A 12619-nucleotide genomic window follows, 5' to 3' on the forward strand; every position below is an offset into this window, starting at 1 on the left:
AACCCATGAGCCCCAGGCCGCCAAAGCGGAGTGTGTGAACTTAATCCCTCCGCCACCAGGCCAGCCCCACAGTAATTAGATTTTAAAGAGCAACTAAGAGGGGAGAGTGTGTGTATGCAAAGGTAATCTGTTCCTGACAGTCTGCTGTTTTCTGTTTAAATCATTTAATACATTTAGAATTGGTTTAGGAAAGTTGTAGATTAACCTGTAAAAAATTTTTTACACTTCTGTGCTTTTTATTGGATTTGGTATTTGTCGGTATATTGCATTTTATCTGTCCTTTTCTTTGGTACTTCCATTGTTTTTTTATAAGGTCAGCCAAATTCTTTAATCTTAGGAAAAGAAAGTAAATTTTTATAGATTCCTGACTGTTTAATTTCCGCTATTTTACATTAAATCATTGTGATCCTTTAGTTTAATTTTTGTGATCCCTAACCCGTGAAAACCTTCTATTATGACTTTTGAATTAATTTTATTTAAAAGTTGTTTTCATTTCTCTTTCTACTGCACTGTTCGCTTTGGTAGCCACTATCCACATGTGTTAAGCACTTGAAATGTGGCTAAAGTGAGATGTGTTTTAAATGTCAAGTACACTGGAGTCTGGAGATGTAGTATGAACAAAAGAATATGAAATATCCCAATTTTTTGTATTGATAACATGTTGAAATGATATTTTGGATCTGTTGGATTAAATAAATGTTACTAAAATTAATTTCACCTTTTCATTATTTTTAATGAGATTACTAGAAAATTTTAAATTATATATGTGGCTTGCCTTTGTGGTTCGCATAATATTTCTATTGGGCGGTGGCGGTATGTGCAACGAGTTGCTTTATATGAATTCTACCCTATGAGAATTTACCAAGAATTAGTCAAACCTGGCATATCTATATGTGCTTTGTTAGGTTTTTTTCCTTCTTCTAAAGACTTAAACTCACCTAGTTAGAAAGTGTTTACTTAAATACTTGGACCTGTGTTGCCTGGGCTTAAGGAAAAGCTGTTGCTTGAATAACAAAGTAGATACATCAGCCTCCTGTGACACGCTTCCCCCCAGGGTGCAGCTGCTGCTAGGGGAGGTGTGATTTAGAGCTTTCCTTTGGATAACAGGTGAAAGAATAGAAAAGCTATTGAAAATAATTATTTTAATGTGATGCTAGTAATGCTGATCATGGCATAACTTGAGTGAGTCAGACATTTCGTTTTAGGGGAAAGCAAAAACCACATTGATTCTTGTTTAAGATATTTTTATAGTTTAAGAAAAAATAATTTGATACAAAAGTGAAAAGATGATTCTTGGTCTGCAGTGTTTCTTGTTGGTATTGGTGAACTTTATTTTTTGTCTTTGGTACAAGTTCATATTAGGAAACTGAGATTACTTTACCCTTTCTTATATTCTCTTAAATGAAAAGTAAAGTCAGGCTTCGTAGAGGTGACATCTGTTAGTAAGCCCTGTGGTAAGTCTGCTTATAGTAAGTCTGAGCAGTTTATCTAGTGCTGTATTACTAATACTGTATTACTCGAAGGGGGCTGTGGGATTAACTGGAGTCTCTGTAAACTGATCAATAAACGAGTATATGTTTGTTAGTTTTTTCTAACATAAGATACCAGTATCAAGGTCATATATCTAAATGTGGTCAAAGTTGAAAAATATTTGCTCTCTTATTAGTATTTGATTCATTACTTGAGGTCCCTGTTTCCTCTTCTAGGCATCTCTTAGCAGTAGACGTTTTTGTGTGGTTGGCTGTCTCTAGCAGCCAGGGGAGAAGGATGTACTAAGACAAACAGCTTCATCACTTTGAGTTTTACCTTGGAACCTTGTTTACTGGCAACACAGCCGTGGAAAAAGTGAACCAATAATACATCTTTAAATTGGCCTGTTTAAGGCATTATTCAGCTAGGGCTCTATTTTGTTATATATAAAACTCTTAATGTATTTTAATACTAATTTTACAGATCCTTCTGCTGAGGAATTGAGAAAGCTAATGATGTTGCATGGAGGCCAATACCACGTGTATTATTCCAGATCCAAAACAACACACATTATTGCCACAAATCTTCCTAATGCCAAAATTAAAGAATTAAAGGGGGAAAAAGTAATTCGACCAGAATGGATTGTGGAAAGGTAAGTTTAATTTTTAATTAAATTAGTAAGTTTTAAAAGTTGAAATACTTTTTATTTCTATTATAAACACTTATCTAACTTACATTGCCTCTTAACTTAAGGGTGAAGGGTGAAAAGTAATTACTGTCCTAAACAACACTACTCTTTAATCGCACATTGATAATTCAGGTGCCTAGGATTTGACATCCTATTAAAAGTAGTACACCAGTGTTCTTGCAACCTCAGCTGCCAAGAATTAGGGAAGATGACTCAAGTAAGCAGCAGGAAGCAGTGTTGGGAGAGGGTTGACCAAGCTGCTTCTTCATTCAACAAATGTTTATGCACCTGTTAGGGGCTGGGAAGTGTTCTGTGTCCTTGGGAAATAGCAATGGGTAAAACAAAGATCCCGCTCCTACCTCTTAGAACTTACATTTTATTGGGGGAAACAGGTAGTAAACAATACACTTAACATATGAGTAAATTATATATTAAAAGTTGACATGTGCTAAGGGAAAAAGAAGGTCAGGGTAATGTGCACCTGGAGTACTACAAGTGAGGACAAGGAGGAAGAGCAGTTTGCAATATTATTAACACCTAGTTTTTAGTTATTAAATTGTGGTTCCTTTGCTGTTTGTTTGGAATTGGCATATTGTAAATGAATGGTGACCATTCATATTAACTTATAGGTTTAAATGTGTCATCTGGAACCTTGGTGATGAGCCATAACTTAAGTGAGTTACATTTTGAAATGGTGTATAATATATATGAGTGATTGCTATATTTATGCAAGTTAAAAGTAAAAATATTAAAATCATGATTTTACGTATGAATAAATTGTAATCAGTGTGTAAGAGAATAGTCATATTGTATAATGGAGTGCTAATGAAACTGGAAATTATTTTTTTAGTCACTTGCCAGGCTTTTTTTTCCAGTCCTAAATTTCGTTAATTCTGACACCCTCCACTGATTTATTCGTCAGATTTAGTATTGCTCACTTCCTTTGTATAGCAGATACAGCAGCATAGATTCAGTGCGAGGCACCATATAGCAGTGAGAAAGGCGATGCTTGGGAGATGTACCTGGTATCACATCCAAACTGCGGAGTTCAGTGTCCCTGTAATCTTCTCTGCCTTTGGGAACAGTTATACAGTCATTCTGAACTGCATTTCCTCATTCGTAAAAGAAGGCTGGTAACTACCTGCTATGATTATATGAGAACTAGAAGTAATTTGTGCAAACTACCTAGTACAATGCCTGGCACATCCTACAGCCATAATGTGTAAGAAGTTAATGTTATTGTTTTATTTTTAGTCTATAAACATTAGCAAGTATTAGAAAATAAATTCCAAAGGGTCAGAAGTGCATTTGGCTTCCAGAAAGCTAAATGTATCTTACAGATTGAGGTTTTTTTTTTTTGAGGAAGATTAGCCCTGAACTAACTACTGCCAATCCTCCTCTTTTTGCTGAGGAAGACTGGCCCTGAGCTAACATCCATGCCCATCTTCCTCTACTTTGTATGTGGGACGCCTACCACAGCATGGCTTTTGCCAAGCGGTGCCATGTCCACACCCAGGATCTGAACAGGCGAATCCCAGGCCGCCGAGAAGCGGAATGTGCGAATTTAACTGCTGCGCCACCGGGCTGGCCCCCAGATTGAGTGTTTTAAACCTTGGGGGATTAAGTTGAAGGCTCCTCCCTGAAACATCTCACTGATTCCTTCTGCTGTGTTCTCATGACCTACCCACTGTCCATTCATTATATGGGATCAATGAACATGGCTTTTAGCTGTGTCTCTACTTGAAAAGGAATTGTCAAGTTTTCAGTATAAGAAGTTAGTATCATTCCAGAGTTAGCTATGTGTTGTCACATACAGACAGTGCTATCATTGTGCTAGGGCTAGGATTTTGAACTGGGTGTGTGTGTGTGGCTTTGGAGGGAATAGGGGAGATCCATGGATAGCAGGAAAGTGGGGGGATGAAAAGGGCTCTTCCTGGGTGGGACTTGATTTGCTTAGAAAAGAATAGTTTTTGTTACAGTTGTTTTCTTTACAGCTGCTCTTCCTTCTTGCCCTTAGTGCAACTAGTGAGATAATATAAGAGGAAAAGCAACTGAGGCAGTTAGAAGTTTTAAAACTCACCTTAATGGATTTTATTTTACTTTGAAGTCAGGCTTAATCACCTGTTTTTAGATAACTAAAGTGACTTTGGACATCATGATTGTATGACCTGTTTGCTTCATTTTATATATGAAAGGCAGGCCCTCATAAGGTTAACAGATTTGCTCAAGAACAGCAGGGTTCAGAATCCAGATTTTCTGACTCCTGTTTGTGTCCGCTTTGCCACTTAATTAAGGTTGCTATAGATGAATTGGTCCATGTGGAAATGGATCAGTCTGGGCATTTATTTTAATATATAAACATATATATAATAAATATAAAATTTAATATATAAATATTTTATATATTAAAATAAATACCCAGTGTCTACTCTTTCAGAGCGTGGAATCCTTTTGGTTAAATCATGGTGCTGTTTTCTTTCACACTCTCATCCCAGTCTTGTTAATCTCTTCTTCTCAGCAGTGTTTTAATGAGATTTTATTATATTTAAAATTTCAAACATTATATTAGCTATTTAATGGATGATACATGATTTTCTCTCCTATAATTAGTTTTCCTGTTTTTAGTTGAGAAGTTTAAAAAGCAGCTACGTCTTGTAAGTTGTGTGGGGTGATTGCTTTGCTTTGATTAGAATTCCCGGGTGTCTGTGTATGTGCCATTCAGCCTGAGTTAATGTACGCGTGATTGTAGGGCTGTGGCTTCTGGGAGTCCTTTAATGAGAAGCCTTGTGTGCATGAGGTTAAGGTATGGCATTATTTTACTGAAACCTTTGACTTGTAAATCCTATACTTGTGTATGGTATATTACAAGTTCGCAATTGTCAAGTTTTTGCCATAATCCTTTCTTCAGACAATTTTACATTGAAATTTGAGGTGTAGTATAGTTAACGAGAAGCTGCTGATTCACCCCGGTGCTACCTCATGCCTGAGGAGTGCCATGGAGCGCAGTTTAAAAACATTGTGCTAAGTGACTATGATTTTGTTTTTGTTTTGTTCGTTTTGTGCTGTCTTCCGTGGCTTGGGGACCTGCCTCCTACGGTTAGGTTCTCACGTGGGTCTGCTGGGGTTGAGGGGTGATAGTGGTTTACTGTTCCAGTTATGCCAATGCACTGGGCTCCTCTGGTGGGAGTGACTGATTCCCAGAGTTTGTCCTTTCTTTTTAAGCTCTCAAACTATTTGTTAGCACATTTGTCTAATACTTAAGATACTCTTCAGAGTATTGTACTTCATATGGGCTCAAACTTTGTTTCTAATTGTAGTCAATGTAAATATTAGAGTGCTTATTCAACTCGTTTAAACGTGATTCCAAGTTTATCGCATGATTTTTTTCATTTCCCTTGTGTTTTTGTGTCTTGCCTCAATTTATTTTTCATAAAAAATGTGCATAACTCTAGTTCCTGGTATAGATTTGGCTTTTTTAAAAAAAATCTTGGTGTCATTTACATTTTTCTCTCATAGCACTGCAGAATAATTCTAAAATTGTTTTTACTTGGCTGACTAACCAACACATTTCAGAGTACCCCCCAATGACTTGTTGTAGGTAATGTTTTATTAGAAAATATATTCTTGGTCTTCAGGAGCTAAAGAATGAATAGCTTAACTCTCAGAATCTGTAGTAAAAGGCAGTCTGGACCTTGTGGGCGAAAGGGCAAGAAGTCATCTACATATTTTCATACCCATTTGTTTCCTTTTCTGAGCTCATGGTGTTTTGGTGAGTGCTTGGAAAGGTTAGGTCATGGAGGTGGGCAAAGGGAATTTTAATTGAATGCAGAAGGATGATTTTTGCTTAATGGCAGAATAATAGGCAAAACAGCCCACTTTTTCCTTAGCACATAGTTAGATCCTTTCTGGCCTTAAGTCCACTTTTTTTTTTTAAAAGATTGGCACCTGAGCTAACAACTGTTGCCAATCTTTTTTTTTTCTTTCTCCCCAAAGTCCCCCAGTACATAGTTGTATATTCTAGTTGTGAGTGACTCTGGTTGTGCTATGTGGGACGCCACCTCAGCATGGCCTGGCAAGGGGTGCCATGTCCGTGCCCGGGATCCAAACCCTCGAAACCCTGGGCCACTGAAGTGGAGTGCGCGAACTTAACTACTCGGCCACGTGGCCGCCCCTTTAAGTCCACTTTTGAATAAGGAAGAAGGTAGATACCTGAATGGATAAGCAGATGGGTATACAAGAGTTAGATGCTGTTTTTCTAATAGAGAATGACAGGGACATTAACTGGAACCATAAAAAAGATTCGATGTGCAGAATTGTTTCATACAAAGAAAGTGCTGTTACTACAAGCTGTAATAAAACATTTGGAATAGATGTTAATGTAGTGATTTTGTTTTATCTTAATTTTTGTAAAATTTCCCAGAATCTGTTTAGAACTATCAGTGTAAATTCATTATCAGCTAATAGAAATAGGAAATGATTTAGAGAAGTGTTAGATACAAAGTTTTGTTTTAGAGATTACTGGAGCTAGAGGACAAAGCAAGAATTAAGACTCCCCGAAGTAGACGAATATTTCACTTGTAAAGAATATGTGTCTGAATATATTTTCAGTGTTCATGGAAAGCTAAGTAGAAAAAGAAACCATCTTTTGGTAAAGTGAAGCTTGTGTTTGTTTTGAAACTTAGATTTTGACATTTGGCTCTTTTTTTCCTAGGAAGAGTAGTAAAAATGTAGATACAGTTCCTTTGTGCTTAGGATGAGCAACAAAATTAGAAAATTTTAGAAATTAATCCCTGAGAGATTTTTTAGAAAGAAGATCTTTTAAAAATATACTTTCAGATAATGTTTCTATCTGTACATCTTTAGAAGATAAATGGATAAGCAGGGATAATTAGGAGTGTACAACTGGTGTATAGTGGTTTGGGCTTCAAATTAAAAGAATTTTTTGTCTAACATTACTATAGTGCATTGGGCTTTAATTCCTTTTACTAAGTATCTCTGAGGATGTCTGATTTGAGACCTGCAGCATTTAATAAGTTGGCTCTCTTATTTTATATCAATCTCCATGGACTTAGTTATATAAGCCTAAAAATTCTGCTGGGTAATGTGGCTCTTGTTAGGATTTGGACAAGATCTTAGGCTCTTGTGTATGATCAGTGTTGACCATAGTCATAGCATAGAGAGCACCTTTAGAGTCTGTGTCACACGGGCGTGCTGTTGGTAGGGCAGGAGAAGCAGGCATAGTAGGGCCTTTCCCCTGTTCATTGCACTTTGGTCTCACTTCAGATATGTAGCTGGCATGGTGGGCATAGTTTCACTCTCTATTTATCCCTTAGTTACAGCTATATATGATGAAAAGGGTAAAGGAGATCTGTAGTCAGGCAGTTGAAATGATCTGTTAAAGGGAGAAAAGTTAGTTTGATAAAGAATAAAGTAAATTAATAAATGGTCTAATTTTAGGACTTTGAATCTAGTATTTGAATGTAATCTATAATATTAAGACTAACTTTTAGCATGATGATAAATCTAGGTAAATGAAAATTGAAATGTTGTCACCAGGATGTTCTTTACCATCATAATTTAGTGGTTTTAGGGTTTGGGTATAGTTTAAGATAGTTTAGGTAGGATTACTAAATATGTATTGATATTATTACATAAAGGACATAGTCTGTAACGTTATATAGTTCCATTTTATAATATATCATTAGTATGCTTTCCTATATTCACAGTTGCTGACTCAGTATTTTAATTGTTTTTTTTGTGCCAATTCAGTTATTTCTTGCATGTTTGTTATTTTTTAAAAAAAGTTTTCTGGAATGCCCTTTGAGAAAAGAAAAATGTCAAAACTCTTGGATTTATGAGATAATAGGAAAAGTATTTTTAGTCTCTTTTTTATTAATTTTTTCCTAAATAAAGAGTGACTTCCTTAGTAAATATTTTAGGTTTAAAGCCAGAAATGTGTTTAGAAATATTTCCTGATACTTAAGAAGTATTTATTTAATGTTAGCATAAGTATGTTGGTTGGCTATTTTTAAATTTGAATTGAAAATGTTATTTTTAAAGATACAGTTAACCGTATAGAACTCAGTTCATTAGAAGACAAAAATAGGTTTAAGACTGCTTAATCAAATTAGTTTTAGTTCTCAAGTACAAAAGGAAATAGGTGTTTGGGAATGTTAGTTAATGTGCTGGTACCACCACCCACCACGTGTTATAATACTGGTATTCCCTGGCTTTTACTGGTGACGTTTGTATGTGGTGGACATTTGGAAGAGGGTATATGTGATAGCTTCTGCCCTCTTAGAGTTCAGATCCTCAAGTGGCTTTGTCTGTCACTTTTACACGTAAAAATAGTATAAATTATTTGTTCCTCTTAAAGTTGAGATTCTTTATTTTGTCCTATCTTTTTTTGTTTTACAATATTTTGCATTTAATAGACATACTGTGAATTATGGAAATTGGGAATCCTCATCTGGCTTACTTATTCTGGAAAAACTTAATATTCGAGATGGGATTTGAAAAAGTCTTGATGATTCTATGTGAATTGTTTGGGGGGAATTACGGTAAATATTAAATATGAAGATTAAAATAGTGACTAGTCCAGCTCTGCTTGCACTTTTTCTCATCTTACTCTTGTGATTTTTCTTTTTTTCTCATGTAAGATTGTTGGCCACTAATTTTTAAGGTTTCAGACGTGTGTCTTTTCATGGGTGGAATGTCTTAAATTCTTAAGTTTTTAAGTAAGATAATATTAAGGTCAGTGATACAGAGAGAGAAGGAATAAACTAGGAAAACAGGTGGCTTATTGTTGGTGAAATACTCTGATTGTTAAGAACATTGATTTTTCGTGGAGCTCTCAGTTTCCCCAAGTATTGAACTCTTAAATTGGTGTTACTTTTGTGTTTCAGCATCAAAGCTGGACGCCTCCTGTCCTATATTCCATATCAGCTTTACACCAAGCAGTCCAATGTGCAGAAAGGTCTCAACTTCACTCCTGTATGCAAACCTGAGGATCCTGTGCCAGGTCCAAGCAATATAACCAAACAGCTCAACAACAGGGTGTAAGTTTGTCTAGATTGAGAACACTACAAAGCTGGTTTTTAGCAGTGGGTGTGGCCTGTGCTCTGCTGAAGAGAAAAGCAGCTATAAAATCTGATCATTCATCATATTAAACATTTGAAGTATGTGTGTGCATGTCTTGCCTAAAAATTATTTTTATCATGAAAGTTCCATAAATAAAGTGTAAACAAGGAAGCTTTTCCAGTCATTTTAGAATCTCACGTTAAACTAATGGATCTTAAATCATTAGAAGTGAACATTTCTGAAAGTAATTTGCTGTAGAATATTGCTTTCTCAAAAACTGAACTATACACCAGCTATGCTTTTGTTGTATGCTATGCGTAGAAAGACAGTTAATGAAAATGTTAATATTTCTAGGTTATTTTTGAAAAATTCCAAGTTTATGACAATTCTAAATATCTTGTATCAATGAAAATTTAGTTGGTGACCCTCAATGTTACAGAGTTAGAGGTAAATCTAGACTTTATTCCATGTAGCTGATTTAAAAAAATATATTGATTTAAGCTTTAGTTGCAATAATTCTGGGTAAATTGGTTTCACAGTTAATTGGTGTGTTGCCTTGTATATCAGGTGGTTCATTATCATTAGCTTTGTACTTATTTATTCAGTTGCTTGCTTTGGGAATTGGATATATTTTTTCCAAAAGACCAGCAGTCTAATTAACCTGGGAGGATCCGATATCACTACCTTCTGTATGTAATTTTTGTTGTCATTTGTTCTTTAACTTGTATACACTTAGAAGCATGGTATTCAAATGTTTTTTATGTCACCTAAAACTTTTAATATTTTTAGTACTGTCAAGGTGTATGACAAGTAATATCAGAAAACCTTTTTCAATACACTGTTTCATATATTTTTCTTAATCTACACTAATAAAAGTAGAAAATAGATATGTGTTTTTTGAAATTCTTTGTGTCAATTTTAGAGAGAATTTACGTATTAGATTTTACTTCTTAATACATTTACGCTAAAAATTATTTGGCAAATAAATGTATATGTACCAGTGGTATATATCCAGTACAGCTGCTTTGTAAATATTCATTTTTCTAGGCTGAAAAACTGTAGTTCAGAAAGAATGTATACTAGTGGTGTATTTTCTTGCCACTTTATGCCTTTCTCTTGCATATGTTGCTAGTACACATATAAAGAATCTTAATATTTCTGACACAGAAAACTAGATTTAAGACTTTTCTGACTTCGCTTTTGTTGCTTTCTGTGACTATTTTTTGGTATGTTCAATACGTTTTATAAATTTCTTTGAAATTCTCTTATGTGACTTTTTGCTCACTTGCTTTCTCTTTATCTCAGGGGAGAGACTTTCTCTGACATGTAACAAATTAGGTTTTCTTTCTTTCCTCTTTTAATCATTTCCAGTTGTCTTCTTTTTTCCTTTCGCTGGTGTGATCATCCGTGAGAACTGGACCTACTCAGAGTTGGCTGTCATATTCCATGAGATGGTCAGCCAGAGCCAGGGCCCACCCAGAAATGGGTGGTAACGTTTTGCATCTGACTCGTGTGACTTTTCTGTGTGTTCACACTGTCGTTACTGTTATGCTGTGTTGATGCTAGGATGAGAGGCTATAGGTTAAACCTGATCATACTGTGGTAGTCTCACCTTTGCCTGGGTACTGTGTCTGACACCCTCATCTGGAGGCTGAACTGTAATTGGATTAATGCTGTGGATGTTCCTGAGAAGAATGAATTACTGTTCCCTAATTCAGGTTTTTGTTACTTAGATGATTCTTGTGAATGCAAATGAATTTTGTCTTTTACAGAGCATTACCAAGCAGACATCTAGAGGAGCCAAGGCTGTGAATTTAGCGTACCATTTGTCATAGGTCCTGCATTTAAATACCTGTCGTCAGGAAACCTCGTCCCATTGCCTTGAACCTCCCTGGCATCTAAATATGCTTTTCTTAGAAATGAATGTTATTTCCTTTGTTAATAGGGCATTCCCTCTTTTTTCTAGGTATAAATTTTACTAAATTACCCATACACATTGACCTGGTTCTTACTTGTTATCTACTTGTGCAGCAGTTGGCCCCATTAATAGATAATGCAAATAGTCTGTTAGCCTGCCTTTTCCTGAGTGAAACTGGCCTCAGGATTGTAGCAGTATTGGACTTAATATGTTGAACAGTGCCTTACATAAAACTAAAGTTAAAACTAGGAATAAGAATTCAAATAAAGTTTCTTACCCATTTTTTATGAGAGTTACTCATTTAATTCAGCAAATACTTATTGACTACCTCATAAATGCCAGACACTGCTACAAACTGGATATTTAGAGCTTACAGATTCCAGTTAATTTTTAGTGGGAGAAGTAACTGAAAATAGTTTTTTTGATTTTTCTTCAACCTGGAAAAGATTCCATTGCATTTCTTCTTTGGGAGTGTCCGAAGTTAAAAGAAAAAAGAAAAAAAGAAACCCTAAAGGCAGTTAATGTTCTAGAATGTTCCTAGTTACCTTGCTACTTTGGTTTAGCAAAGAATTACCTTTTGTTGGAAGAGAAAGCATATAGAATTGGTGCCTTAATTTTTCTGTTTTTAGGGGAGAATATCGAAGTCTGTATCACTTAAGACAGTATTTAAGAAAAATTGTTTTAGCCTGAAAGTCAGGCATTATTAATTTAAGTAAAATTTTTTCCTGTTTTAGAAATCACATAATTAAGAAGATTGAGACAGAAAATGAAGTCAAAGTCAATGGAGTGAACAGCTGGGATGAAGAAGATGCAAATAACGGTTTTAGTTTTGTGGAGCTAGAGCAGATCTTTCCAGGAAGGAAACAGAATGGAATTCCGCATCACAGAGGCAGCTCTGCCGTTTTTAATGGACACGCTCATAGCTCTAATGGTGCCTTAAAGACACAGGATTGCTTGGTGCCCGTGGGCAACAGTGCTGCCAGCAGGCTCTCTCCAGACTCTGCCCAGGAGGAGGAGAAGGCTGAGAAGAGCAGCGCTGGCTTCAGAGACCGCCTCATGCAGCAGTTGCAGCAAAGCGTTAAAAACACAGATGCTTTGCGGAATCCGCACAGAACTAATTCCTTCTCATTATCATCTTTGCACAGTAACACTAAAATAAATGGTGCTCACCACTCCACTGTTCAGGGGCCTTCAAGCACAAAAAGCACTTCTTCAATTCCTACTGTTAGCAAAGCAGCACCTTCAGTGCCATCCAAACCTTCGGACTGCAGTTTTATCTCAGACTTCTATTCTCATTCAAGACTGCATCACATATCCATGTGGAAGTGTGAATTGACTGAGTTTGTCAGTACCCTGCAAAGGCAAAGTAGTGGTGTCTTTCCAGGAAGGGAAAAGTTAAAAAAAATGAAAACAGGCAGGTCTGCACTTGTTGTAACTGACACAGGTAGATACTAACGTTGTTT

At 35.9% G+C, this 12619-nt stretch overlaps 1 protein-coding gene across 13 annotated transcripts in view; it reads left to right on the forward strand.

Moving 5' to 3' along the window:
• REV1 (REV1 DNA directed polymerase) overlaps positions 1-12619 on the forward strand; it is a 92071-nt gene that overhangs the window by 42917 nt on the left and 36535 nt on the right. For all 13 annotated transcript variants that reach the window (XM_044772973.2, XM_070511634.1, XM_044772972.2 and 10 more), the window contains 3 exons: positions 1954-2122; positions 9064-9216; positions 11891-12600. In XM_044772973.2, the coding sequence (XP_044628908.1) occupies positions 1954-2122; positions 9064-9216; positions 11891-12600 (1032 nt within the window). The remainder of the gene's footprint in view (positions 1-1953; positions 2123-9063; positions 9217-11890; positions 12601-12619) is intronic.

The sequence above is a fragment of the Equus asinus genome, chromosome 6 (genome assembly GCF_041296235.1).
Source record: "Equus asinus isolate D_3611 breed Donkey chromosome 6, EquAss-T2T_v2, whole genome shotgun sequence".
Classification (NCBI taxonomy): Eukaryota; Metazoa; Chordata; class Mammalia; order Perissodactyla; family Equidae; genus Equus; species Equus asinus.